At 43.1% G+C, this 24,546-nt stretch overlaps 1 protein-coding gene across 8 annotated transcripts in view; it reads right to left on the reverse strand.

Annotated features, from left to right (window-relative positions):
* LOC137382665 (uncharacterized) overlaps positions 1 to 24,546 on the reverse strand; it is a 231,890-nt gene that overhangs the window by 46,765 nt on the left and 160,579 nt on the right. For all 8 annotated transcript variants that reach the window (XM_068054903.1, XM_068054900.1, XM_068054902.1 and 5 more), the window contains 2 exons: positions 23,083 to 23,136; positions 8,199 to 8,315 (listed from right to left, as the gene is read on the reverse strand). In XM_068054903.1, coding sequence (XP_067911004.1) covers positions 8,199 to 8,315; positions 23,083 to 23,136 — 171 coding nt within the window. The remainder of the gene's footprint in view (positions 1 to 8,198; positions 8,316 to 23,082; positions 23,137 to 24,546) is intronic.

Here is a 24,546-nt window from a genome sequence, read left to right on the forward strand (position 1 = left end):
GCCAAAATGACTTCAGTATTGGAAAATTACAAAGTTCTATTTATTTAAATCCTTGTGATGAAGTTTGAGTCCTGTCCCTTTTTCCATGGTCTCCAATGAGAGTTTCCAGAAAGGCATGGATTGTGTTGAAAACTCTAAAGGTCTCGGAGAATGTCAGAATCAAAATGATGAGTTAACCATAGGTCAGGATGAAAACTGCAGAGAGATTTTGACTGAAGACATTTAGCACTGAGTGTGGGCACCATCAGTACCTTGATCTGCAGTGATCTACACTGATAAACTTAGCCCAGTGTATTTGCTATCCTTATTTGCATTTTAGCCTAGAGTATATTAGTCTGTCCCAGTTATCCAGCCTTTTAGAGTCCTCTTCTGGAAAAGTACTGTACTGAAGATATCTTGAACTTGGAAAGCCAGGGCAGTCTGCCATAGATTGTATGACATTGATTTGTGAGGGCGAAAGATCTTTATATAGGCAGTTAGGACTGAATGAAACTGACACAAACACATCTATGTTTTCTTGTACTGTCCTAATGAAGGCCCAAAGTGAAATCTGAAATGAAATGTCTGCCTGTTTAGTGGAATCCCTCCTAGAATCTGGTTTCCCTGCGACATCCTCCCAGCTCAAGAAAATGCGACTATATCCTGCTACATTGAACCATTGAAGGACGGCTGCCTCAAGATCCCAATACTACTGCCTCTACCATCTACATCATCAAGAAAGACAATATGAAACAGATCTATTACTGCCAGGTAACAGAGATGATGCAACTGCAGCCAGGTGCACACAGCATTTGTGAGGCTGTGCAAGACTCATTATAATGGAAGTCATGGTATTGAAGAAAACTTAAAATATTGGAGAATTTCTTTGATCAACAGATTGCGCTCACGTTTGTAGAAGCTGTTGTGGCAGCAGAAATTGTTGGTAATGGATTAGTTTATCGTACATGGATATTCATTGGGATGAGAATCTTGATCAATACTAAGCTGTTGCCAGGTTCGGCGAATAATTACATAAGTGTAGTGATAATATTACTAAATGTTGAGCAAGTCGTTCAATGTATTCATTGCTTTTTCAGCTTTAATGTTGGGCGGCTGCAGAACTCTAACTGTGACTGAAGCGGGAAGAGGTGAAGACCTTGGTGCATTCTCCCCCAACCCTGTGAGTTAACAAGGAACATTAAATTGCCATTGAATCCTTTTGGATCATTCTTGAGGGCAACTTCTCCCTGAATTAAAGTTTATTTTTCTGACCTGCAGATAGATATACATTTCCTGGATACCTGGAGCTTACTTTTGTAAAGATTTTGCAGAAAAAACTTAAGTAAATAACAAGTGCTTATAACTGTCTTCCTGAAGTACAATATTAAAAGTAGTTGAAGTGTATTGTTACCTGCATCTTCAAGGCCGCTGCTCTCACTGAACTTTGTTTAGCCTTTTGTAAATGATACAGCCCATGATATCGCTAATCTCCTCCAGCCCAAGAACCTCTTCCAAATGCTCTTCTCCTCCAACTCCAGTCTTGAGAATCCACCCCCTGTACCCCATCTTCACACTCAAGTGTCCATGGCTCTACTCTTTTGAACACTGTATATATTTATGTGTATCTCATTTTTAAAATCATAACACCTATTTCTTTGACCAAGCTTTAGGCCATTCCTGCTATCTAGCTAACCACTTGCACTTTTGTTTAGCACCTTGAGACCTTCCTTAGATTAAAGCTGCTATTACAAACAGCATTTGTTGCAGGTGACTAAAGGTGTGTTTTACCATCAACACATCAGAAGTGCTTCCTGCAACCAACTGGAAATGCAACATGCCAATACTGTTGTTTGCGTGTTAATCAGGTTTGATCATAGCTTTTGAATTCATCTAGGGTTATGGGGGCAATTGTCATGTGTAACTGAATTTGATCTTAAATTCAAAAGGTTTAAACATTTAAGCCACACAATAAAGATGCTGAGTTTGAATACAAAAACAAAAGCAGAATTCAATAAATATAACTGAATACCGGCTCACTGTATTTTGTTTGAATAGAAACTAAATTTCTGTCTATATGTGGAAGCAGAATTGCTACTCCATTTTTCAAAGGCTTAAAATTATTTCAGAACATGGCACACTGTAGAAATTGTTATGAGATATAACATGTCCAATGTAAAATATTACCACAGGGGATGGTTCACAGAAGAAATGCTAAAGCCGAAAGCCATTCTAAGGCAGTTATGAACAAGAACAAAGAACAAACAGTACAGCACAGGAACAGGCCATTCGGCCCTCCAAGCCTGCGCCGATCTTGATGCCTGCCTAAACTAAAACCTTCTGCACTTCCGGGGACCGTATCCCTCTATTCCCTTCCTATTCATGTAATTGTCAAGATGCCTCTTAAACGTCGCTATCGTACCTGCTTCCACCACGTCCCCCAGCAGCAAGTTCCAGGCATTCACCACCCTCTGTGTAAAGAACTTGTCTCGCACATCCCCTCTAAACTTTGCCCCTCTCACCTTAAACCTATGTCCCCTAGTAACTGACTCTTCAACCCTGGGAAAAAGCTTCTGACTATCCACTCTGTCCATGCCGCTCATAACTTTGTAAACCTCTATCATGTTGCCCCTCCACCTCCGTCGTTCCAGTTAAAACAATCCGAGTTTATCCAACTTCTCCTCATAGCTAATGCCCTCCAGACCAGGCAACATCCTGGTAAACCTCCTCTGTACCCTCTCCAAAGCCTCCACGTCCTTCTGGTAGTGTGGCAACCAGAATTGCATACAATATTCTAAGCGTGGCCTAACTAAAGTTCTGTACAGCTGCAGCATGACTTGCCAATTTTTATACTCTATGCCCCGACCGATGAAGACAAGCATGCTGAATGCCTTCTTGACTACCTTATCCACCTGCGTTGCCACTTTCAGTGACCTGTGGACCTGTACGCCCAGATCTCTCTGCCTGTCAATACTCCTAAGGCTTCTGCCATTTACTGTATACTTCCCATCTGCATTAGATCTCCCAAAATGCATTACCTCACATTTGTCCGGATTAAACTCCATCTGCCATTTCTCCGCCCAAGTCTCCAACTGATCGAAATCCTGCTGTATCCTCTGACAATCCTCATCACTATCCGCAACTCCACCAACCTTTGTGTCGTCCGCAAACTTACTAATCAGACCAGCTACATTTTCCTCCAAATCATTTATATATACTACAAAGAGCAAAGGTCCCAGCACTGATCCCTGCGGAACACCACTAGTCACATCCCTCCATTCAGAAAAGCACCCTTCCACTGCTACCCTCTGTCTTCTATGACTGAGCCAGTTCTGTATCCATCTTGCCAGCTCACCTCTGATCCTGTGTGACTTCACCTTTTGTACCAGTCTGCCATGAGGGACCTTGTCAAAGGCTTTACTGAAGTCCATATAGATAATATCCACTGCCCTTCCTTCATCAATCATCTTTGTCACTTCCTCAAAAAACTCAATCAAATTAGTGAGACACGACCTCCCCTTCACAAAACCATGCTGCCTCTCGCTAATAAGTTCGTTTGTTTCCAAATGGGAGTAAATCCTGTCCCGAAGAATCCTCTCTAATAATTTCCCTACCACTGACGTAAGGCTCACTGGCCTATAATTTCCTGGATTATCCTTACTACCCTTCTTAAACAAAGGATCAACATTGGCTATTCTCCAGTCCTCTGGGACCTCACCTGTAGCCAATGCGGATGCAAAGATTTCTGTCAAGGCCCCAGCAATTTCTTCCCTTGCCTCCCTCAGTATTCTGGGGTAGATCCCATCAGGCCCTGGGGACTTATCTACTTTAATGCTTTGCAAGACACCCAACACCTCCTCCTTTTTGATAATGAGATGACTGAGACTATCTACACTCCCTTCCCTAGGCTCATCATCCACTAAGTCCTTCTCTTTGGTGAATACTGATGCAAAGTACTCATTTAGTACCTCACCCATTTCCTCTGGTTCCACACATAAATTCCCTTCTCTGTCCTTGACCGGCCAACCCTTTCCCTAGTTACCCTCTTGCTCTTTATAAAAAGCCTTGGGATTATCCTTAATCCTGTTTGCCAATGACTTTTCATGACCCCTTTTAGCCCTCCTGACTCCTTGCTTAAGTTCCTTTCTACTGTCTTTATATTCCTCAAGGGATTCGTCTGTTCCTAGCCTTCCAGCCCTTACTCCTTTTTCTTTTTGACTAGGCTCACAATATCCTGCGTTATCTAAGGTTCCCGAAACTTGCCAAACTTATCCTTCTTCCTCACGGGAACATGCTGGTCCTGGATTCTAATCAACTGACATTTGAAAGACTCCCACATGTCAGATGTTGATTTACCCTCAAACAGCCGCCCCCAATCTAAATTCTTCAGTTCCTGCCTAATATTGTTATAATTAGCCTTCCCCCAATTTAGCACCTTCACCCGAGGACTCCTCTTATCCTTATCCACAAGTACCTTAAAACTAATGGAATTATGGTCACTGTTCCCGAAATGCTCCCCAACTGAAACTTCGACTAAATGGCCGGGCTCATTCCCCAATACCAGGTCCAGTACAGCCACATCCCTAGTTGGACTATCTACATATTGTTTCAAGAAGCCCTCCTGGATGCTCCTTACAAATTCTGCCCCATCTAAGCCCCTAGCACTAAGTGAGATCCAGTCAATATAGGGGAAGTTAAAATCACCCACCACGACAACCCTGTTACCTTTACATCTTTCCAAAATCTGTCTACATATCTGCTCCTCTGCTTCCCGCTGGCTGTTGGGAGGCCTGTAGAAAACCCCCAACATCGTGACTGCACCCTTCCTATTCCTGAGCTCCACCCATATTGCCTCGCTGCACGACCCCTCCGAGGTGTCCTCCCGCAGTACAGCTGTGATATTCTCCTTAACCAGTAATGCAACTCCCCCACCCCTTTTACATCCCCCTCTATCCCTCCTGAAGCTTCTAAATCCTGGAACATTTAGCTGCCAATCCTGTCCTTCCCTCAACCAAGTCTCTGTAATAGCAACAACATCATAGTTCCAAGTACTAATCCAAGCTCTAAGTTCATCTGCCTTACCTGTAATACTTCTCGCATTGAAACAAACGCACTTCAGACCACCAGTCCCGCTGTGCTCCGCAACATCTCCCTGCCTGCTCTTCCTCTTAGTCTTACTGGCATTATTTATTAGTTCCCCCTCATTTATTTCATTTGCTGTCCTACTGCTCTGGTTCCCACCCCCCGCCACACTGGTTTAAACCCTCCCGAGTGACGCTAGCAAATCTCGCAGCCAGGATATTTGTGCCCCTCCAGTTTAGATGCAACCCGTCCTACTTCTACAGGTCCTATCTGTCCCTGAAGAGATCCCAAAGGTCCAGATATCTGAAACCCTCCCTTCTACACCAGCTGTTCAGCCACATGTTTAGTTGCACTATCTTCCTATTTCTAGCCTCACTGGCACGTGGCACAGGGAGTAATCCCGAGATTACAACCCTGGAGGTCCTGTCTTTTAACTTTCTACCTAACTCCCTAAACTCCCCCTGCAGGACCTCCTCACTCTTCCTGCCTACGTCATTGGTACCGATGTGCACCACAACGTCTGGCTGTTCACCCTCCCCCTTCAGAATGCCCCTGTCCGTTCAGAGACATCCTTGACCCTGGCACCAGGGAGGCAACATACCATCCTGGAGTCTCTTTCACATCCACAGAAGCGCCTATCTGTGCCCCTGACTATAGAGTCCCCGATAACTATTGATCTTCTGCGCTTTGTCCCTCCCTGCTGAACAGAGCCAGCCGTGGTGCCACTGCTCTGGCTGCTGCTGTTTTCCCCTGATAGGCCATCCCCCCCAACAGTATCCAAAATGGTATACTTGTTAGAGAGGGGGCTAGCCACAGGGGATACCTGCACTGACTGCCTGCCCCTTCTAGCGGTCACCCATCTATCTGCCTGCACCTTGGGTGTAACCACTTCTCTAAAACTCCTGTCTATGACGCTCTCTGCCACCTGCATGCTCCTAAGTGCATCCAGTTGCCGCTCCAACCGATCCATGCGGTCTGTGAGGATCTGCAACTGGGTACACTTCCTGCAGATGTAGTCGTCCGGAACGCTAGATGCGTCACGGACCTCCCATATCTCACAGGTGAAGCACTTCACCCCTCTAACTGACATTTCTATCACTAATTAATAAATTAATTTAAGATAAATACTTTATTAAATCCTTACTAAATTGTTATAACTATATGGTCCCTAGTGCTAGATTCCTACTATAAATATTAAATGCTAACTAAATACAGTAATCTCCTCCATCTGGTTTAGCTACTTATTAGTTAATTAGGGTTTTAATCAATTTTTATCAATGTTTTATTTTCAAAATTCCCTACCAGCCAATCAGGTCACAGCTTTCCTGTGACGTCACTTTCAGTTTTTTTTTACCAGAGATAAGTTTTTTATACTTACCGGTCTGGAACTCTGCCCTCCGAGTCTTCTCCCAATCAGCTATGCTCTTTGGAAGCTCTGGGCTCCCCTCACTGAGGACAGGTAGGAAATGAAAGGAGCTCCTTGCTCCCTCCTTACCGAACTTCCTCACTTACCAAACTTCCACTGTAGCACTCTATTGCAACCCAAGTCAGCACTCCAATGCAAACAAAGTCAGCACTGTAAGATGGCTCACTTTTATACTGACTCACTCTAGCCCCCTGAAAACTGGTTTAAACCAATTCTCGAATTAACAAGGTGCAGCTGCAAGCAGAGCCTGAGTGAACTCTGTTTCAAGCTGGTCTAAAACTCACCTTCCCCAACCCTAAGCAACTATTAAGTTGATCTGCTAAATAAAAGACAGATTTCTTTTGGGCCTCCTTATCTTGAGAGACAATGGATACGCGCCTGGAGGTGGTCAGTGGTTTGTGAAGCAGCGCCTGGAGTGGCTACAAAGGCCAATTCTAGAGTGACAGGCTCTTCCACAGGTGCTGCAGAGAAATTTGTTTGTCGGGGCTGTTGCACAGTTGGTTCTCCCCTTGCGCCTCTGTCTTTTTTCCTGCCAACTACTAAGTCTCTTCAACTCGCCACATTTTAGCCCTGTCTTTATGGCTGCCCGCCAGCTCTGGCGAACGCTGGCAACTGACTCCCACGACTTGTGATCAATGTCACAGGATTTCATGTCGCGTTTGCAGACGTCTTTAAAGCGGAGACATGGACGGCCGGTGGGTCTGATACCAGTGGCGAGCTCGCTGTACAATGTGTCTTTGGGGATCCTGCCATCTTCCATGCGGCTCACATGGACAAGCCATCTCAAGCGCCGCTGACTCAGTAGTGTGTACAAGCTGGGGATGTTGGCCGCCTCGAGGACTTCTGTGTTGGAGATACGGTCCTGCCACCTGATGCCAAGTATTCTCCGGAGGCAGCGAAGATGGAATGAATTGAGACGTCGCTCTTGGCTGACATATGTTGTCCAGGCCTCGCTGCCATAGAGCAAGGTACTGAGGACACAGGCCTGATACACTCGGACTTTTGTGTTCCGTGTCAGTGCGCCATTTTCCCACACTCTCTTGGCCAGTCTGGACATAGGAGTGGAAGCCTTACCCATGCGCTTGTTGATTTCTGCATCTAGAGACAGGTTACTGTTGATAGTTGAGCCTAGGTAGGTGAACTCTTGAACCACTTCCAGAGCGTGGTCGCCAATATTGATGGATGGAGCATTTCTGACGTCCTGCCCCATGATGTTCGTTTTCTTGAGGCTGATGGTTAGGCCAAATTCATTGCAGGCAGCCGCAAACCTGTCGATGAGACTCTGCAGGCACTCTTCAGTGTGAGATGTTAAAGCAGCATAGTCAGCAAAGAGGAGTTCCCTGATGAGGACTTTCCGTACTTTGGACTTGGCTCTTAGATGGGCAAGGTTGAACAACCTGTCCCCTGATCTTGTGTGGAGGAAAATTCCTTCTTCAGAGGACTTGAACGCAAGTGAAAGCAGCAGGGAGCAGAAAATCCCAAAAAGTGTGGGTGCGAGAACACAGCCCGGTTTCACGCCACTCAGGATAGGAAAGGGCTCTGATGAGGAGCCACCATGTTGAATTGTGCCTTTCATATTGTCATGGAATGAGGTGATGATACTTAGTAGCTTTGGTGGGCATCCGATCTTTTCTAGTAGTCTGAAGAGACCACGTCTGCTGACGAGCAGATAGGAAAATAAATGCCTCAACAGTTAAGTTGTACTAAAACTAACCTCATCAAGCAGCAGCAGCACAGGATCCATAACAAGCGCTCTGGCGATAGCAATCCTCTGCTTCTGGCCTCCTGAAAGTCTGATTCCACGCTCTCCTACAATAGTATCATATCCATTCTATGGGGTAAAAAACAACAAAACAAGTTATTAATGATATGTACTGCACAAACACCAGTAATAATGACCAAGTAACACAACAACAAAAAAATCACTGTATATACACTAATGAAACTTTTTGTAGGCTGCACTGAATCACCATTCTTAGCACCTACTCCTGAACTTGAAGTATGGTTCCCTGGGTACTGAGACAAGTAGCTGTACATGAATTTGAAAGTGAGTGTTGGCAATCTAGGAGCAGACTATTCAACCTATAGACACTGCTGTCATTTTATTAACCAAGAGATCTTTATCACTTCAATGCCAATTTACTGCCCTTTGGGCATCACAACCAAGGCTGACACTATGCACATCCAAACTCGATATAAATGCACCTTCCATTAAATGAGCTACCGACTTCTGACAAACGTCTGAGCTTCCAAAATTCACACTTGACCACAAAAATCCAGTTCTGCACCAAGTAATGTTAAATTCATTACTCCCAACTTAATCACCCTCCACTGGCTAGTCTGTCCTCAAATGTACTGCATAATCTGTACATGGCCTCATTACATCCCATCTTTGCAACCTCCTCCAGTCTTACATCTCAACATCTGCCCTTTGGTCCTCAGATTCTGGTCTCCTGCACATCTGCACCCTGCCCACCCCCCCTCCCCGCCCCCACCCCCCCCCCAGTGCTTCTCCACAGTCTTCGGCCACCTTGGCTCTGCTCTCCAGAATTCCCTCCTTAAACCTCTTTGGCTTGCTACTTCTCTCTCTGCCTTTACAAATGTCTCCGTAAAGCCCATTTTTCTGGTCCTAACACTTACATTCCTGCTCAATGTCTATACATTACAACAGCGACTACACTTCAAAATGGCAATACAGCACTTTGGGGCATCCTAAGGTCATTCTATAAATCCACGTCTTTCTTGCTTCTTCCATATATGCAGACCCTTAATATATTAAAGGCAATATACAAGTGTAAGCTGATGAGGTATAAGAACACTGACTGATGTTTCTTCCCCTCTCTGAAGCTGGGGATGCTGAGAGCAACTATAGCCAACAACTGCCACCCTGGTAGATTCATTTCCTGATTGGTGTTGCTAACTTAATGCAGATCAGGGATTAAGTCTAGCATACTACATATAATTGGAAGTTAACGCGACATAAATATTCATGGCTTACAATTCCTCGCTTTTAATCTTGGATCAAATATTCCAAATAATTAAACATATAAAATTTTCTACTAAGTGCCTAAAAAGTGGGCGGGGGTTGGGAAGAGAGGAAAAGAGAGAGCGGGTGGGGAGGGGGGGGGAACGAAGAGAGAGAGCTGGGGTGAAGGGAGAGGGCGGGGGGGGGGGGGGGAAGGGAGAGAACGGGGGGAAGGGAGAGAGGGCAGAGGGAGAGAGGGTGGAGGGAGATGGGGAGGCAGAGAAGGTGGGGGAAGAGGGGATAGATATGGACACAGAGGAGGGAGTGTGTGGTGAGAGCTGGACAGAGAGATGGGATACAGATTGACACAGGAAGTGTGGGGTTGGGGGGGGGGGGGTGGAAGAGAGAGAGAAATATCAAGATCACTCCTGACGGATGGTGTTATGACCAGGTGAGAAAGGTGTTCAGGGGGTCTCTCTCAGCCTTCACCGGGTCTTACCATAATACGGTTTTATTTTTAAACACACATGCTCCCCCTTGGTGAATCCTTGTTCACCGTTTTCCAATTATAAGAAACCAGCACAAACAGGCTTTCTCCGGTTTAAAGAGAAATTGAAATTTATTAAACAAACTCTAATTCGGTTAACAGCTACAGATATACAATGCGCCCACCCTAGCATGCAGATGCGGTACACACATGCAAAGAGAGACAGAAAAGAGTAGGAGAAAAATAAAATGGAAAAGTTTGAGGCAATATCTGAAGAGTTTTTGTTACGGTTCTTTGAGCTCACTGTAGAGTCCTTGATTGTTGGTAGATCTTGCTTTTCGTTGGGACCCAGTATTTCACACAGTGTGGCGGCACAGTGGCGCAGTGGTTAGCACCGCAGCCTCACAGCTCCAGGGACCCGGGTTCGATTCCGGGTACTGCCTGTGTGGAGTTTGCAAGTTCTCCCTGTGACTGCGTGGGTTTTCTCCGGGTGCTCCGGTTTCCTCCCACAAGCCAAAAGACTTGCAGGTTGATAGGTAAATTGGCCATTATAAATTGTCACTAGTATAGGTAGGTGGTAGGGGAATATAGGGACAGGTGGGGATGTTTGGTAGGAACATGGGATTAGTGTAGGATTAGTATAAATGGGTGGTTGATGTTCGGCACAGACTCGGTGGGCCGAAGGGCCTGTTTCAGTGCTGTATCTCTAATCTAATCTAATCTTCTTAAACCTTGTTCGCTGTAGGAGACTTTTCTCTCTTGGGGTTTATGGGTCTTCAGTGGATTCAGAGACTTGTGAGAAAGAGAGATGGGAGCAGACAGGAGAGATCTTCAGCCCAGGAGCAAAAGTCTTTGAGTTCAAACTATTTGTACAATTCAGAAAAACCCAGGTTGCCAAGTTAGTCATGTGACTAACTGGTCTGAACACGTTTTGGATTGTATCACCTTAGTAGTCACTGGGAATGCTCCTCTTACACATAATACTTGGCGATCAAGTTCCATTGTGGATTGAATGTGTCAGGAAATGGTCCTTTGTCCTTCCAATCACCATCTGTTAATATGCAAATATCTTTTCCAGCCACGGCTGATCTGTTTAACAAGTCCTTTCTTCACTCCAGTAACAGTTTAAAATCAATGTTCATGACAAAATTAATGTGCCTCATTCTTGGCGGATGGGGACCTAGCATGACAGATGGACATATATCTGGATTCTCCACATCGCTACATCAAGTGTGCAGGCAGACATTGACTATTTGAGCAAGAAAAAACAATGCCAGGTACTCAGTAAATAGGGAGAAATGTGTTTTAAATTGGACCGTGTTTTGATGGCATTAGGTTGGCTTTACACTTTGTATACAAATTAATTGCCCCATGTCCGTGGCGGAGTCAATAATTTTGTCAAATGCCCGTGGTGCAACATGTTGGTGCCTATCCCTGGGCCCGGTCCTCCTAGCGTCATGGCAGCGGCCCGCCACACAGCCTAACGATCTTCCAGCTCCCCCCGCCACGGAGGCAGGTGTCGGGAGTGCTATAAAATCCCAGCCTAGGCGTGCGTGAATTTGACAGACAAGTGTGACAGTATAACTGAACACTCCTTTATAGTGCCACCTACAGGCACAGCTGTGACTACAGGTGATCTTCACAGGAGTAAGGTGCACAGGGTTTTCAATTAAACATTTGCCTGGTGGTCCGAATTCAGTCTCTAAATAAAAATCATTCGACCTACTGAAAATTGGATGCAAAATATTGGAGTACATTCCTTAATGTCTACTATAAGCAGAAAATATAATTTAGACTACATATATGACTCCAACAGAAATGAATGGCAAAATATTGTTCTAAAAGGCAGCATCAGTCTTTTAAGGAAAACATTTTCTATTAACTGTCATTACTGTAATTGGCAGCATGGACGTGGCTGATTTTTTTCCATGTGTCCCCAGTGACTCAGTTGGTTAACTGGCTGAACCATTAAAATTAGGAAGGGCCCAGATTTGATCTGAATCTAAATGCTTTACAACCTTAAAATAAATTCCAGCCCAGTTACCCTGGATAGTATGAGTGGGTTTGCTGGGGTCGAGACTTTTTTTAAAAATTGGATTCTCTTTTTTTCCCCCCAAAAACGCCAATGGCTAACAACAGCAGATGCTTGCGTCTCATGATCAAATCACAGTTTGAACTGAAGTGTTATTTGAACTGTAGTGATTGAGGTTTTATTTTATTGCATAGAACATGGCAACAGCATAAGCTCAACATACTGTAAAGTACATTTATGCAACAGCACGTCATTTGTTAAAGCACTGATGTGCCATTTTCTATTTAAATGATAAAATTCAGAATATAAAGATGAGTCAAGATAATTATAAATTATAGATCGGACAGTAAAAATACTAGTAAAAATTTTTTAAACTGTGTATTTAATTTTCTTTGTTACACTTAGCCTTTTGATCAGCATTTTGAATGCTCAATGTGCTTTGACTCAGCCTGTCTGGTATTCATTTAATAACAATGGACATGTTTTTAAGTACCTACTAGTTAAAAGCAAAACAACACATGGTTTCCATTTACTATTCATTTTGTCTGGAATCTAAAGGAAAAATAGATGATCACTAGAAGAATAAAGACAGACTGCTGTACATGGCATTATGGCGACAAAGGAATGGTTTGTTAAGATTACTATCCAGTCTGAATGTACAATAATTACAAAATGATGAACATTGTACTGTTTCAAAGAATGGCAAGATACAAAATTAGTAACTTTTTTCTTGAAAAAGTTTGTCTTACACCAAAATGTTTTTGTTGTTAATACAGGAGTTTATGGGATAATTTTGTAGAGGTGTTTAAAATTATCAAGGCATAGGACAAAGTAGATAGAATCAGACTGTTTCCAGTGGTTAAGAGGTCTAGAATAAGGGAATATAGATACAAGATTAAATGTAAAAGGCTTGGGACATAAAGCAAGAGAAACATTTTTGTATAGTTGAGAAGTTGTGGAATGAACCACCAGAGTTAATGATTCAAGCACAGGCCACATCAACTTTTAAGAATATATTAGATGGGCGGTTAAAGAAAAGGGGATAAAAGGATATAGGAACAGAGTGGACACATTGGATTAAGAACACTGCTTGTGTGGAGGATAAAAAAAATACATGTACTGGTTAGTCCTGTTTCTGTGTTGTAACTTCTATGTAATTAATTCTCTACATGGCAAATGTTCATAGAGAACAATTTCCATTTCTTTGCCATTTTTTCTGCGCAGCAATGGTTTACACATCATTTCTGCCAAGCTGATGGTAAATAACAGACAAAGTAGCAAATAAATACAAATTCCCTTCTCCCTTTATAATTTATTCTCTTCTTCTTAGGCAGTCCCTCGGGAACGAGGATGACTTTCTTGCACTCCAGGGTTGTGGGTCCTTAGGTGAATGAATAGTCCAATTCTGCATCCGCACACTCTGCCACAGGTGGGGCAGGTGGTATTTGGTGAGGTGAGCGAATGGGATGCTTGATTTCCAAATGTTTTGCACTTGGTCGCTGCCTGGGCATATCAACGTTGTTCGAACTGGGAGGGGGTGGAAGATGCCTGTGCATGGGTTCTTTTAACATGGGGTAGCCGTTGCACACCAACTACCACACATTCTGAGCGAAGCTAGGTCATTGTCCAATGGCAATGATGGCCGAATCGATTGGAGACTAGGCTCCGCTACACGGACAGGGACTAATACATACACGTGACCAGCATGTCCAGCTGGCGAGTCCGGATGCAGGCCGTGTGGATCTGCGTCAGGGTGTTCTTTAAGTAGTAGCTGAAGGCCTGCTCTGAGGGCTACTGTGACATTTATAATATCTTTTAAATGATTAACACTTGAATACCTCAGGACTCTTCCAAATGATAAAATGGAAAGTTTTCAATAGGTTTCTAATTAGCATTATAATGTGCATTTTTTGCATATTTCACCACTAATTTATTTTTGTATCAACATTAATCATGCTAGTTTTAGCATGAACATCTTGATGAAAATCTCCCACTGTCTAGAGAGGGTGGCTGAAATTTTTTTGTGAAGAACAGTGGCTTTTTTGTTAAAATAAAAGGAACTGCTGTGCTCTGAGCAATGGGTAGCTTGGTGATAATCTCCAAGTGTTGCTTGAAATTCCTTTTAAAAATCAAACCCATAAAATTTCAATTTACAACTGACATCATTAGTATTCCATTTATTCCAGTTACAGCTTGTTCAAATTTTGTCCCTAACCACAAAACCCATGCTAAATTCTTCAAAGACGATTTCTTCATGTTTCTGAAGTCTAACCAGCAGGTAATAACTTGTAACTTTTAGGCTCTACCCTTAGTCCTTCTTCAATTATTCCTGACATCAATAGCTCTCTATAACAACTATCACAACTGCTTCATTGTGATCACTATTGCTTATTCCATGCCAGACACTTCCATTCCCTTTCACTCTCTGGAAAGACCATGCATGTACAAGACTTGAATACTGCTTCCTTATATGGAGTGGTTCTTCCAGAATCAATCTTATTTCAGTACAGAATATAAGAAAAAGCCTGTTGCTTCTACAAGCAATCCTTCTCTCATCTCTAATCTCTGACTCCCTACCACACACCCACCACCTACCCCCACCTCTGTAAAGATTTTGATTTCTCCATTTTGGTAGTGCATCTCTGGTCAGTACACCTTTGAACTGTTTCTTGTCCTTTCCAACCTCAGAACACACCAATTTGCACACAATCTTGATATCACTATTATATTAAAATCGAAACCAATTTGACAATCTTCTAGTTCTACTCATTCCTATGCAGGAACTCAGGCCTATGGAATAGTCGAGTCTAGAGGTAACAAAGACATCGATGAGCGTTTCAGTAGCAGATAAGCTGTGGCAGGGCTGGATCAGGGTCATGTTACCGAGTTGGAAGTGGGTGTTCTTGGAGATACGGGGTCAGAAGCTCACATCATTCAAATACGATGCCCTCCCTTCCTTCCTCAGCTTGTGCACTGAGCAATTCCTCATCCTTGGTGTTTTCAATCTTCAGTTCAACTCCTTTGTCCACTCTCCTCTAAAATCACTTCCTTGTATCCTCACCATCCACATCCCCTGCCCCTCCTCATCTCTGTAACCTCCCTCAGCTCCACCCCCTCAAATTCTTTGTTCCCCTGATTTGGGCATTTTGTGCAGCCTCACTTTTCAGTCATCTGGGTCCCAGGCTCTTGAATGCCCCCCCTATGTGGGGCATGAGCTCAGCACCTTCTGATTCAAAGGCAAAAATGCAACTACCGAGCCAAGGCTGACACCTGAATAAATCCAGAGTCAATGCCTATCCTGACTCAGGACAAAAGCAGTCCTGATGGAGGTAATCTTGCATTGCTTAGGTTCATCAGTGCATGGAGTGTGAGACAATTGGACCTCCAGTGTATTTTTTAAACCTGGTATTAATTTAAATGAGGAAGCTCCCACCCATGCACCTGCTCAGGGAAGAGCTCTGTGCATGTATGTAACCAGGCATGTGCAGGGCACTCCTCTGGGAAGCAGAATTCCAGCTCAAGACAGGCTGTATAAACATGATACTTCCTGGCTGAAACCAACACAGCCATCACTGGTTTCGGACCAGTAGCTGGAGTATAACGTCCCCTTAGTTATCCAAGATTATGGGATCTGTTTGCGGTAATCATACTGATGTAGTACTTAATCTGTGAATACCCAAAACACATTACACAAAATGCTATATTATTGCTACTGGTTGTACTGACAACTTTACAGGCGACCTATTCATTTGCTCACATGCAGCAGTCTAACTGACTGTGTTGACTATGCAACACTATCTTTACTTCATTATTATTGCATTATGTAAAACCAGGATGATAGAAGGTGAACTAGATGGTGTGTGGTCCTATCCAGCAATTCCTACATTCCTATCTGTAATGGACATGTTATTGGTTACTGCATCAATTGCACATTAACATTTTAATGCTCTTATTGTATTTGCACAACAAAAATAATGAATACATGTTGATTATTTAAACTGACCTGTCAAAAGTTTATTAAAGTTTGGGGACTTTAACATTTAATTACCACTTGAGTTGCTCTACTTGCCTCAATAGCAAGAGTTTCGACACCGGGTTTAAAAACTACTGTCACATTTAAATAATTTTCTCTTCCACAACTTCTCAATGGTGGTTTTGTGAACAGGGATGTTGATTATAGAGGGCAATTTTTATGAATATGGAGATGAAGGTGTTAAGGATTGTCTTAAAGGAAGAAAGAGAGGAAGAGATGTGGAGGGAATTCCAGAGCTTAGGGCTAAGGCGGCTGAAGCTATAGCCACCTATGGTGGAGCAATTAAAAGCTGGGATGCTCAAGAAACTAGAATTAGAGGAATGCAGATAGCTCGGAGGGTTTTGGGGCTGCAGGAGATTACAGAAATGGGGTGGGGGCCGCACGAGGCCATGGATGGACTTAAAAACAAGGATAAGAATTTTAAAATCAGATGTTGCTCAACCAGGAGCCAATGTAGGTCAGTGAGCACAGGGATGTTGGATGAATGGAATTTGGTGCAAGTAAGCACACAGGCAGCAGGGTTTTGGATGCCCTCAAGTTTACAGAGGGTAGAATGTGGGAAGCCAGCTGGGAGTGCATTGGAGTAGTCAAGTCTAGAGGTAACAAAGGCATGGATGAGGGTTTCAGCAGCAATGGGCTGATACAAGGGTGAAATCATGACGTTATGGAGGTGGAAATAGGGGGTCTGAGTGACGATGCAGAAGTGAGGTTGGAAGCTTAACTCGGGGTCATATACGACACCAAGGCTGCGAACAGTCTAGTTCAGCATCAAACAGTTGCCAGGGAGAGGGACAGAGCCAATAGTTAGAGAACAGAGTTTGCAGTGAGGACTGAAGACAATGGCTTCAGTCTTCCCAATATTTAATTGGATTAAATCTTTGCTCATCCAGTACTAGATGTCGAACAAGCAGTCTGATAATATAGTGACAGTGGAAGAGTCGAGGGAGGTGGTGGTGGTGGTAAATAGAGATAGGTGTCAGCAGCGACATGTGAAAACTGATGCTGTGTTTTCAGCTGATGAGAGGGGCAGCACGTAGTCGAGAAATAGGAGGGGGTTAAGGAGAGATCCTTGGGGGACGCCAGAGGTAACACTGTGGGAGCAGGAAGAGAAGCCATTGCAGGTGATAATCAAGCTATGGTTAGATAGATAAGAAAGGAACCAGGCAAATGCAGTGCCATCTGCGGGACGACAGTAGAGGGGCTTTGGACAAGGATGTTGTGGTCAACTGTGTCAAAGGCTGCAGACATGCCGAGAAGAATGAGCATTAATAGATTACCTTTGTCAGTCACATACAATGTCATTTCTGACTTTGGCAAGGACCGTTTTGGTACTGTGGCAGGGGCAGAAACCTGTTTGGAGGGATTCAAACATTGAATTCCAGGAAAGATGGGCACGAATTTGTGAGGCAACAACACATTCAAGAACTTTGAAGAGGAACGGAAGAATGGAGGTGGGGGGTTAGTTTGTAAGGATGGTGGGGTCAAGGATTGCTTTTTTGAAGAGAGGGGTGATGAGGACAGATTTGAAGGAGAGGGGCACAGTACCTGAATATCTGCTAACATGGTGACCAGGAAGGGAAGTTGGGTGGTCAGTGGTTTAGTGGGAATAGGTTGAGGGAGCAGGAGGTGGATCTCCTGGACAAGATGAGCTCTGAGAGGGTATGAGGAGAAATTGAAGAGGAACTAGAGAACAATGCAAGTTCAGGACTAGGGTGGGGAGAGGGGGATCCTTAAAGGAAATATCACCTGGTGGACTAGGGAAAGGGAAGGAAGTGGTAGAGGCAGCTGATCGGGTGGTCACAATCTTAGTGACAAAGAAGACCATGAGCTCCTCCCACATTGTTGGAGGTTAGGATGGAGGAAAGTGTGGAGAATGGGCATCTGTCAAAATGGTAATCTGTTCAGCTTTCTTTTTTTATTTCTTCACGGGATGTGAGGATCGCTGGCTAGGCCAGCATTTATTGTCCATCCCATATTGCCCTGGAGAAAATGGTGGTTAGCTGACCCACTGCAGTCCTTGCTGTTAGGAAGGGAGTTCCAGGATTTTGACCAGGCAACAGTGAAGGAACAGCGATATAGTTCCAAGTCAGGATGGTGTGTGACTTGGAGGGGAACTTGCAGGTGGTGGTGTTCCCATTTGCTGCCCTTGTCCTTCTAAGGTGGTAGTGGTCATGGGTTTGGAAGGTGCTGTCGAAGGAGCCTTGGTGAGTTGCTGCAGTGCACCTTGTAGATTGTACACACTGCTGCCACTGTGCATCAGTGACAAAGGGAGTGAATGCTTAAGGTGGTGGATGGAGTGCCAATCAAGTCGGCTGTTTTGGCCTGAATGGAGTCGAGCTTCTTGAGTGTTGTTAGAGCTGCACCCATACAGGCAAGTGGAGTATTCCATCACACAACTGACTTGTGACTTGTAGATGGTGGACAGGCATTGGGGAGACAGGAGGCGAGTTACTCGCCGTAGACTTCCCAGCCTCTGACCTGCTCTTGTAGCCACAACATTTATGTGGCTGGTCCAGTTCAGTTTCTGGTCAATGATGACCCCTAGGATGTTGATAATGGGGGATTCAGCAATGGTAATGCCATTGAATGTCAAGGGGAGATGGTTAGATTCTTGTTTGAGATGGTTGTTGCCTGGCACTTGTGTGGCATGAATGTTACTTGCCACTGATCAGCCCAAGCCTGAATGCTGTCCAGTTCTTGCTGCATCTGGACACGGGCTGCTTCAGTATCTGAGGAGTTGCGAATGGTGTTGAACATCGTGCAAATATTAGCGAACATTCCCACTTCTGACCTTATGATGGTGGGAAGGTCATTCATGAAGCAGCTGAAGATGATTATGATTGATCAAAATATCATTCAAGTGAACAGTGCAAATTTTGGCTTAAAATGCATTTTGGTTTCAAGCACAATCTGTAATTACTTTGAAAAATTATGGTCCATAGGGAAAATGATAGGTGTGAATTTCAAGATCTTTTTGCTGAGACTCCAAACAATAATTTTAATGTTAGTGTACCAATAACCAATCTGGTAACAATCATGAAGTGCACTTCATGGTGTAACATGGTAACTAACTTAGGTGATGCCATGCATGCAAGTTAATTCATAGTTTCAAATTACAATTATACTTGCAGTACATTTGCGATGAACCCTCCTCAGAATTAAATATATGTATTCGTGATTGATGAATCAAATGAAAAAACGTAGACCTGAGACAAAGTCAGAGTGTGGCAAAGATGAGATGAAAGTGGACAGGTTCAGTATAAGACACCAAGCTACACCAGAGTTTAATTGTTTTGAAATGAACAATGGAAATAAAGCTGAAAGGCACCAAAAGTTGGTTTTAAACATAGAGAACATTTTTCAAGAATAAACATTAGCTCTTAAAAATGACTTGTTGCCAAGAGTGTTGCTCCAAAAGTATTGTATTACAATATTGAAACCTGAATCATAATGTATTATCAGCCATTCCTCCAAACAATATGGAATTCATCTTCTAATAGAGAGCCCAAATGACTGCAATCTGAAGACAGACATACATGCGCACGCACACACACAGATTAAATTTCAATACACTGTGATTTTCCAATACTTCCAACAGTAAATCTATGCCCCAAACATTTACTGGACTGATGAGTTGTGAATTTAACTGGAATAACTTGTGTCTCAAATAACTGAAAATCTTGCATCTGCCAAGGCTGAGACCATCAAGTTACTGAATCTTGTCTATGTCAATTTTCTTTTTCCTCATTGGTTAAGAGTTTAACTTTATGTTTTTCCCTTTTTCTAATATATTTTCTTATGTAAATTCTATTATGCAAAATCTTACTTTCCAATTTCAATTTTCTTCTCAATCACATCCCGTTAAAAAAGATACCAACATGTTCTGCATGACCACAATCTAAAAACAACTGAGATAACATTCCAAAAATCTGATATACAGACTTCATGATGATTCCACATCTTTCAATAGTAATATAACTATATAAATAGTAAAAGGGTAGTAAGAGCAGGGGGTGGGGCCGATTCGGGGCCTAAAAGGGGATTTATACATGGGGTCAGAGAGCATGGCTGAGGCAAAGCCTGACTACCCGTATGCTGGGTTTGGGTCGGGTCAGGTCTGTACTCTGCGTCCAGAATTCGGGCTCGGGTCGGATCGGACTGGACTGTACTGTTTTGTTTCGTATTGTTTTTGTTTTAGTCTATGATCTTTTTTTGTTTCAAAAATATGTTTGTTATTTTCAGGTCGGGTCGGGCATTTAAAAAAATGAAAGGACTCAGGCTCGGGTCGGGTTTGGGTTGGCTGTTGTCGTTTCAGGCCCGGGTTGGGTTTTAATTTTATACCCGAGCCAGGCTTTAGGCTGAGGTACTAAATGAGTATTTTGCAACTGTCTTTACCAAGGAAGATGCTGCTGCCAAAGTCATAATTAAAGAGGAGGTAGTTGAGATACTGGATGGGGCAAAAATTGATAAAGAGGAGGTATTAGAAAGGCTACCTGTACTTAAAGTTGAGAAGTCACCAGGACCAGATGAGACACATCAGTGGATACTGAGGAAAGGGTGGAGATTGCAGCAGTAATCCTCCAATCATCCTTTGATACAGGGTGCAACAGGACTGAAGAATTGCAAATGCTACACCCTTGTAAAGGTCTGCAAAGGAAACCTGACTGAACCCGAATGCTGGACCTGGAAATGCAACCCAACCTGACCCCGACATATGTCGTCGGGTAGCAAGCCTGTACATCAGTACATGGGTAACGACCTGCTACCCGACCCCGACGGGACCCGACGGCATGTGTCGGGTTCGGGTCAGGTAGGGTTGCACTTCCGGGTCTGGCATTCGGGCTCGGTCGGGTTTCCTTTGTAGACCTTTAACTCACATATAAGGCTATCCAACAGGGCATTGCAGTGCTTTACACCCTTGTTCAAAAAAGCATACAAGGATAAGGTCAGCAACTACAGGCCAGTCAATGTAACCTTGGTGGTGGGAAAGCTTTAAAATCAATAATACAGGGCAAAATTAACAGTCACTTGGACAAATGTGAATTAATTAAGAAAAGACAAATTGTTTTTAAACTTGCTTTGAATTTTTTTGATGAAATAACAGAGGGTTGGTGGGGATAATGTGGTTGATGTGGTATATATGGACCTCCAAAAGGCATTTGATAAAGTGCCACATAACAGGCTTGTCAGCAAAGTCAAAGCCCATGAAATAAAAAGGACAGTGGCAGTATGGATATGAAGTTGGCTTAGTGGCAGGAAATAGATAATAGTCATGAATGATTGTTTTGCAGACTGGGGGAAAGACATACAGCAGGGTTCCCAGGAGTCGGTACTAGGAATGCTGCTTTTCTTGACCTGTACTAATGACAGACTTGGTGTGCAGGGCACAATTTCAAAAATTTGCTGATGACACCAAACTTGGAAGTATTGTGAACTGTGAGGAGAATACTGATACACTTCTAGAGTACACAGACAGGTTGGCGGCATGGGCAGACACGTGGCAGTTGAAATTTAATGCAGAGAAGTGTGAAGTGATACATTTTTGTAGGCAGAACGAAGAAAGGCAATACAAAATGAAAGGTACAATTCTAAAGGGGATGAAGGAGCAGAGGGACCTAGATGTACCCAAATTGTTGAAGATAGCAGGGCAGGTTGAGAAAGACAATGCATACAGGATCCTGGGTTTTATAAAAAGAGGCATATAGTACAAAAGTAAGTAAGTTATAGTGAATATTTACAAAACACCGATTCAGCCACAACTGGAGTACTGTGTCCAATTCTAGGCACCAATTTTAGGAAGGAAGTGAAGGCATTGGACCGGGTGCAGAAAAGCTTTGAGAATGATTCCAGGGACGAGGGACTTCAGTTATGAGGATAGTTTGGAGAAGATGGGGCTGTTCTCCTTAGAGGGGAAGAGATTTGATAAAGGTGTTTAAAATCACGTGGGGTCTGGACAGAGTAGATAGGGAGAAACTGTTCCAGTTGCTGGAAGGATCGAAAACCAGAGGGTGCTGATTTAAGGTAATTGTCAAAAGAGCCAAAGGCAGCATGAGGAAAGACTTTTTTATGCAGTGAGTGGTTAGGATCTGGAATACATTGCCTCAGTGTATGATGGAGCCAGATTCAATTGTGTCTTTCAAAAGGGAATTGTATAATTATCTGAAGATCAAAATTTGCAGGGCCACAGGGTAAGGGCAGGGGAGTGGGAGTAGCTCCTTCTGTGATCTCACCACAGTCCCCAAATATAACATTTATAACCAAGCACATTAAAAAAAAAATCAGAAAAATGAATCCTAAAGCTTTCCATTCCATCTCAGAACTGCATCAGCCTCAACTTTAATGCTCACTTCCACCTTTCCCACCTGCACTCCAAGCTTTACAGCAAGCTCTCTGTGGTGTTTAAAAATGTACTGAGCATATTAATTTCTCAGAGATTTAATCACTATTTAAGAAATATACATGCAAGTTAATTAATACAAAAGATACAGGGCGGCACAGTGGCGCAGTGGTTAGCACCGCAGTCTCACAGCTCCAGGGACCCGGGTTCGATTCCGGGTACTGCCTGTGTGGAGTTTGCAAGTTCTCCCTGTGTCTGCGTGGGTTTTCTCCGGGTGCTCCGGTTTCCTCCCACAAGCCAAAAAGACTTGCAGGTTGATAGGTAAATTGGCCATTATAAATTGTCACTAGTATAGGTAGGTGGTAGGGAAATATAGGGACAGGTGGGGATGTTTGGTGGGAATATGGGATTAGTGTAGGATTAGTCTAAATGGGTGGTTGATGTTCGGCACAGACTCGGTGGGCCGAAGGGCCTGTTTCAGTGCTGTATCTCTAATCTAATCTAATAAATGGAATTTTGTACAAGCAGACATTTTAAAAAAACAATAGGAATCACAAAAAAACACTGACGCTGGGTACAAAGATAGCAAGTCAGGTATAGGAGCAGGAAATATGGAGAGCAAACAAAAATAAATTAAAGTAACTTCAAATATAATGTTGCTTGAAGGAGAACGTACTGATCTATATGACATAAATTGCATTCATAGCCAGATATTGATATTATTACATGCACCCATATCCTTACCTCAAATGACACAATGAAATCATGAGCATTTGCCTTTTTGGCAGCATCAACAACCTGTTTGGGGAGAAAAAAAAGTTACTTTCAGTCAAAGAAATATACACAAATTTGTTTTTAGAAGCTTGACAATCATAAGCATCAAAAGGCTTTGTTTTTATAAAAGCAAAATACTGCGGATGCTGGAAATCTGAAATAAAAACAAGAAATGCTGGAAATACTCAGCAGGTCTGGCAGCATCTGTGGAGAGAGAAGCAGAGTTAACGTTTCAGGTCAGTGACCCTTCATCAGAACTGGCAAATATTAGAAATGTGGTAGATTTTAAGCAAGTAAAGCGGGGGCGGGGGTGGGGGTGGGGGCAAGAGATAACAAAGGAGAAGCTGTATATTGGACAAGGTCACAGAGAATAACCGACCAGAAGGTTATGGAGCAAAGGCAAACAATATGCTAATGGTGTGTTGAAAGACAAAGCATTAGTACAGATAGGATGTAAACAGACTGAAAACTGAACAGCCACAAGTACAAACATGAAAAAAAACAGTGGATAGGCAAACTGAACAAACTAAGATGAAATGAAATAAAATAAACAAAAAAATATATAAAAAAGAAAAAACAACTAAAATCAAAGTAAAATGGGGGGCCTGTCATGCTCTGAAATTATTGAACTCAATGTTCAGTCCGGCATGTTGTAGTGTGCCTAATCGGCAAATGAGATGCTGTTTCTCGAGCTTGCGTTGATGTTCATCACAAGCTCGAGGAACAGCATCACATTTGCCGATTAGGCACACTACAACATGCCGGACTGAACATTGAGTTCAATAATTTCAGAGCATGACAGGCCCCCCATTTTACTTTGATTTTAGTTGTTTTTTCTTTTTTATATTTTTTTTGTTTATTTTATTTCATTTCATCTTAGTTTGTTCAGTTTGCCTATCCACTGTTTTTTTTCATGTTTGTACTTGTGGCTGTTCAGTTTTCAGTCTGTTTACACCCTATCTGTAGTAATGCTTTGTCTTTCAACACACTATTAACATATTGTTTGCCTTTGCTCCATGACCTTCTGGTCGGTTATTCTCTGTGACCTTGTCCTAGCTACACCTTCTCCTTTGTTAGTTCTTGCCCTACCCCCGCTTTACTTGCTTAAAACCTATCACACTTCTAATATTTGCCAGTTCTGATGAAGGGTCACTGACCTGAAACGTTAACTCTGCTTCTCTCTCCACAGATGCTGCCAGACCAGCTGAGTATTTCCAGCAGTTTTTGTCTGTTTTTTTTGGCAAACTTATTTGAGCAAAAGGAATAAAATGTGGCGAAGTGTGAAGTTGAAAAAAAGTTAAATGGGCAACTTTCTATATGCTTTGAAGTTAAAAGACATGTAATTAAGAAGCAACACCTGCAGAGTCTAACAGTGCTCAAGGGAACTGTGCACAAAAGTCACTTTGAGTCTAAATATTAACTAGATTAAAAAAA

This window comes from Heterodontus francisci, chromosome 23 (genome assembly GCF_036365525.1).
Source record: "Heterodontus francisci isolate sHetFra1 chromosome 23, sHetFra1.hap1, whole genome shotgun sequence".
NCBI lineage: Eukaryota > Metazoa > Chordata > Chondrichthyes > Heterodontiformes > Heterodontidae > Heterodontus > Heterodontus francisci.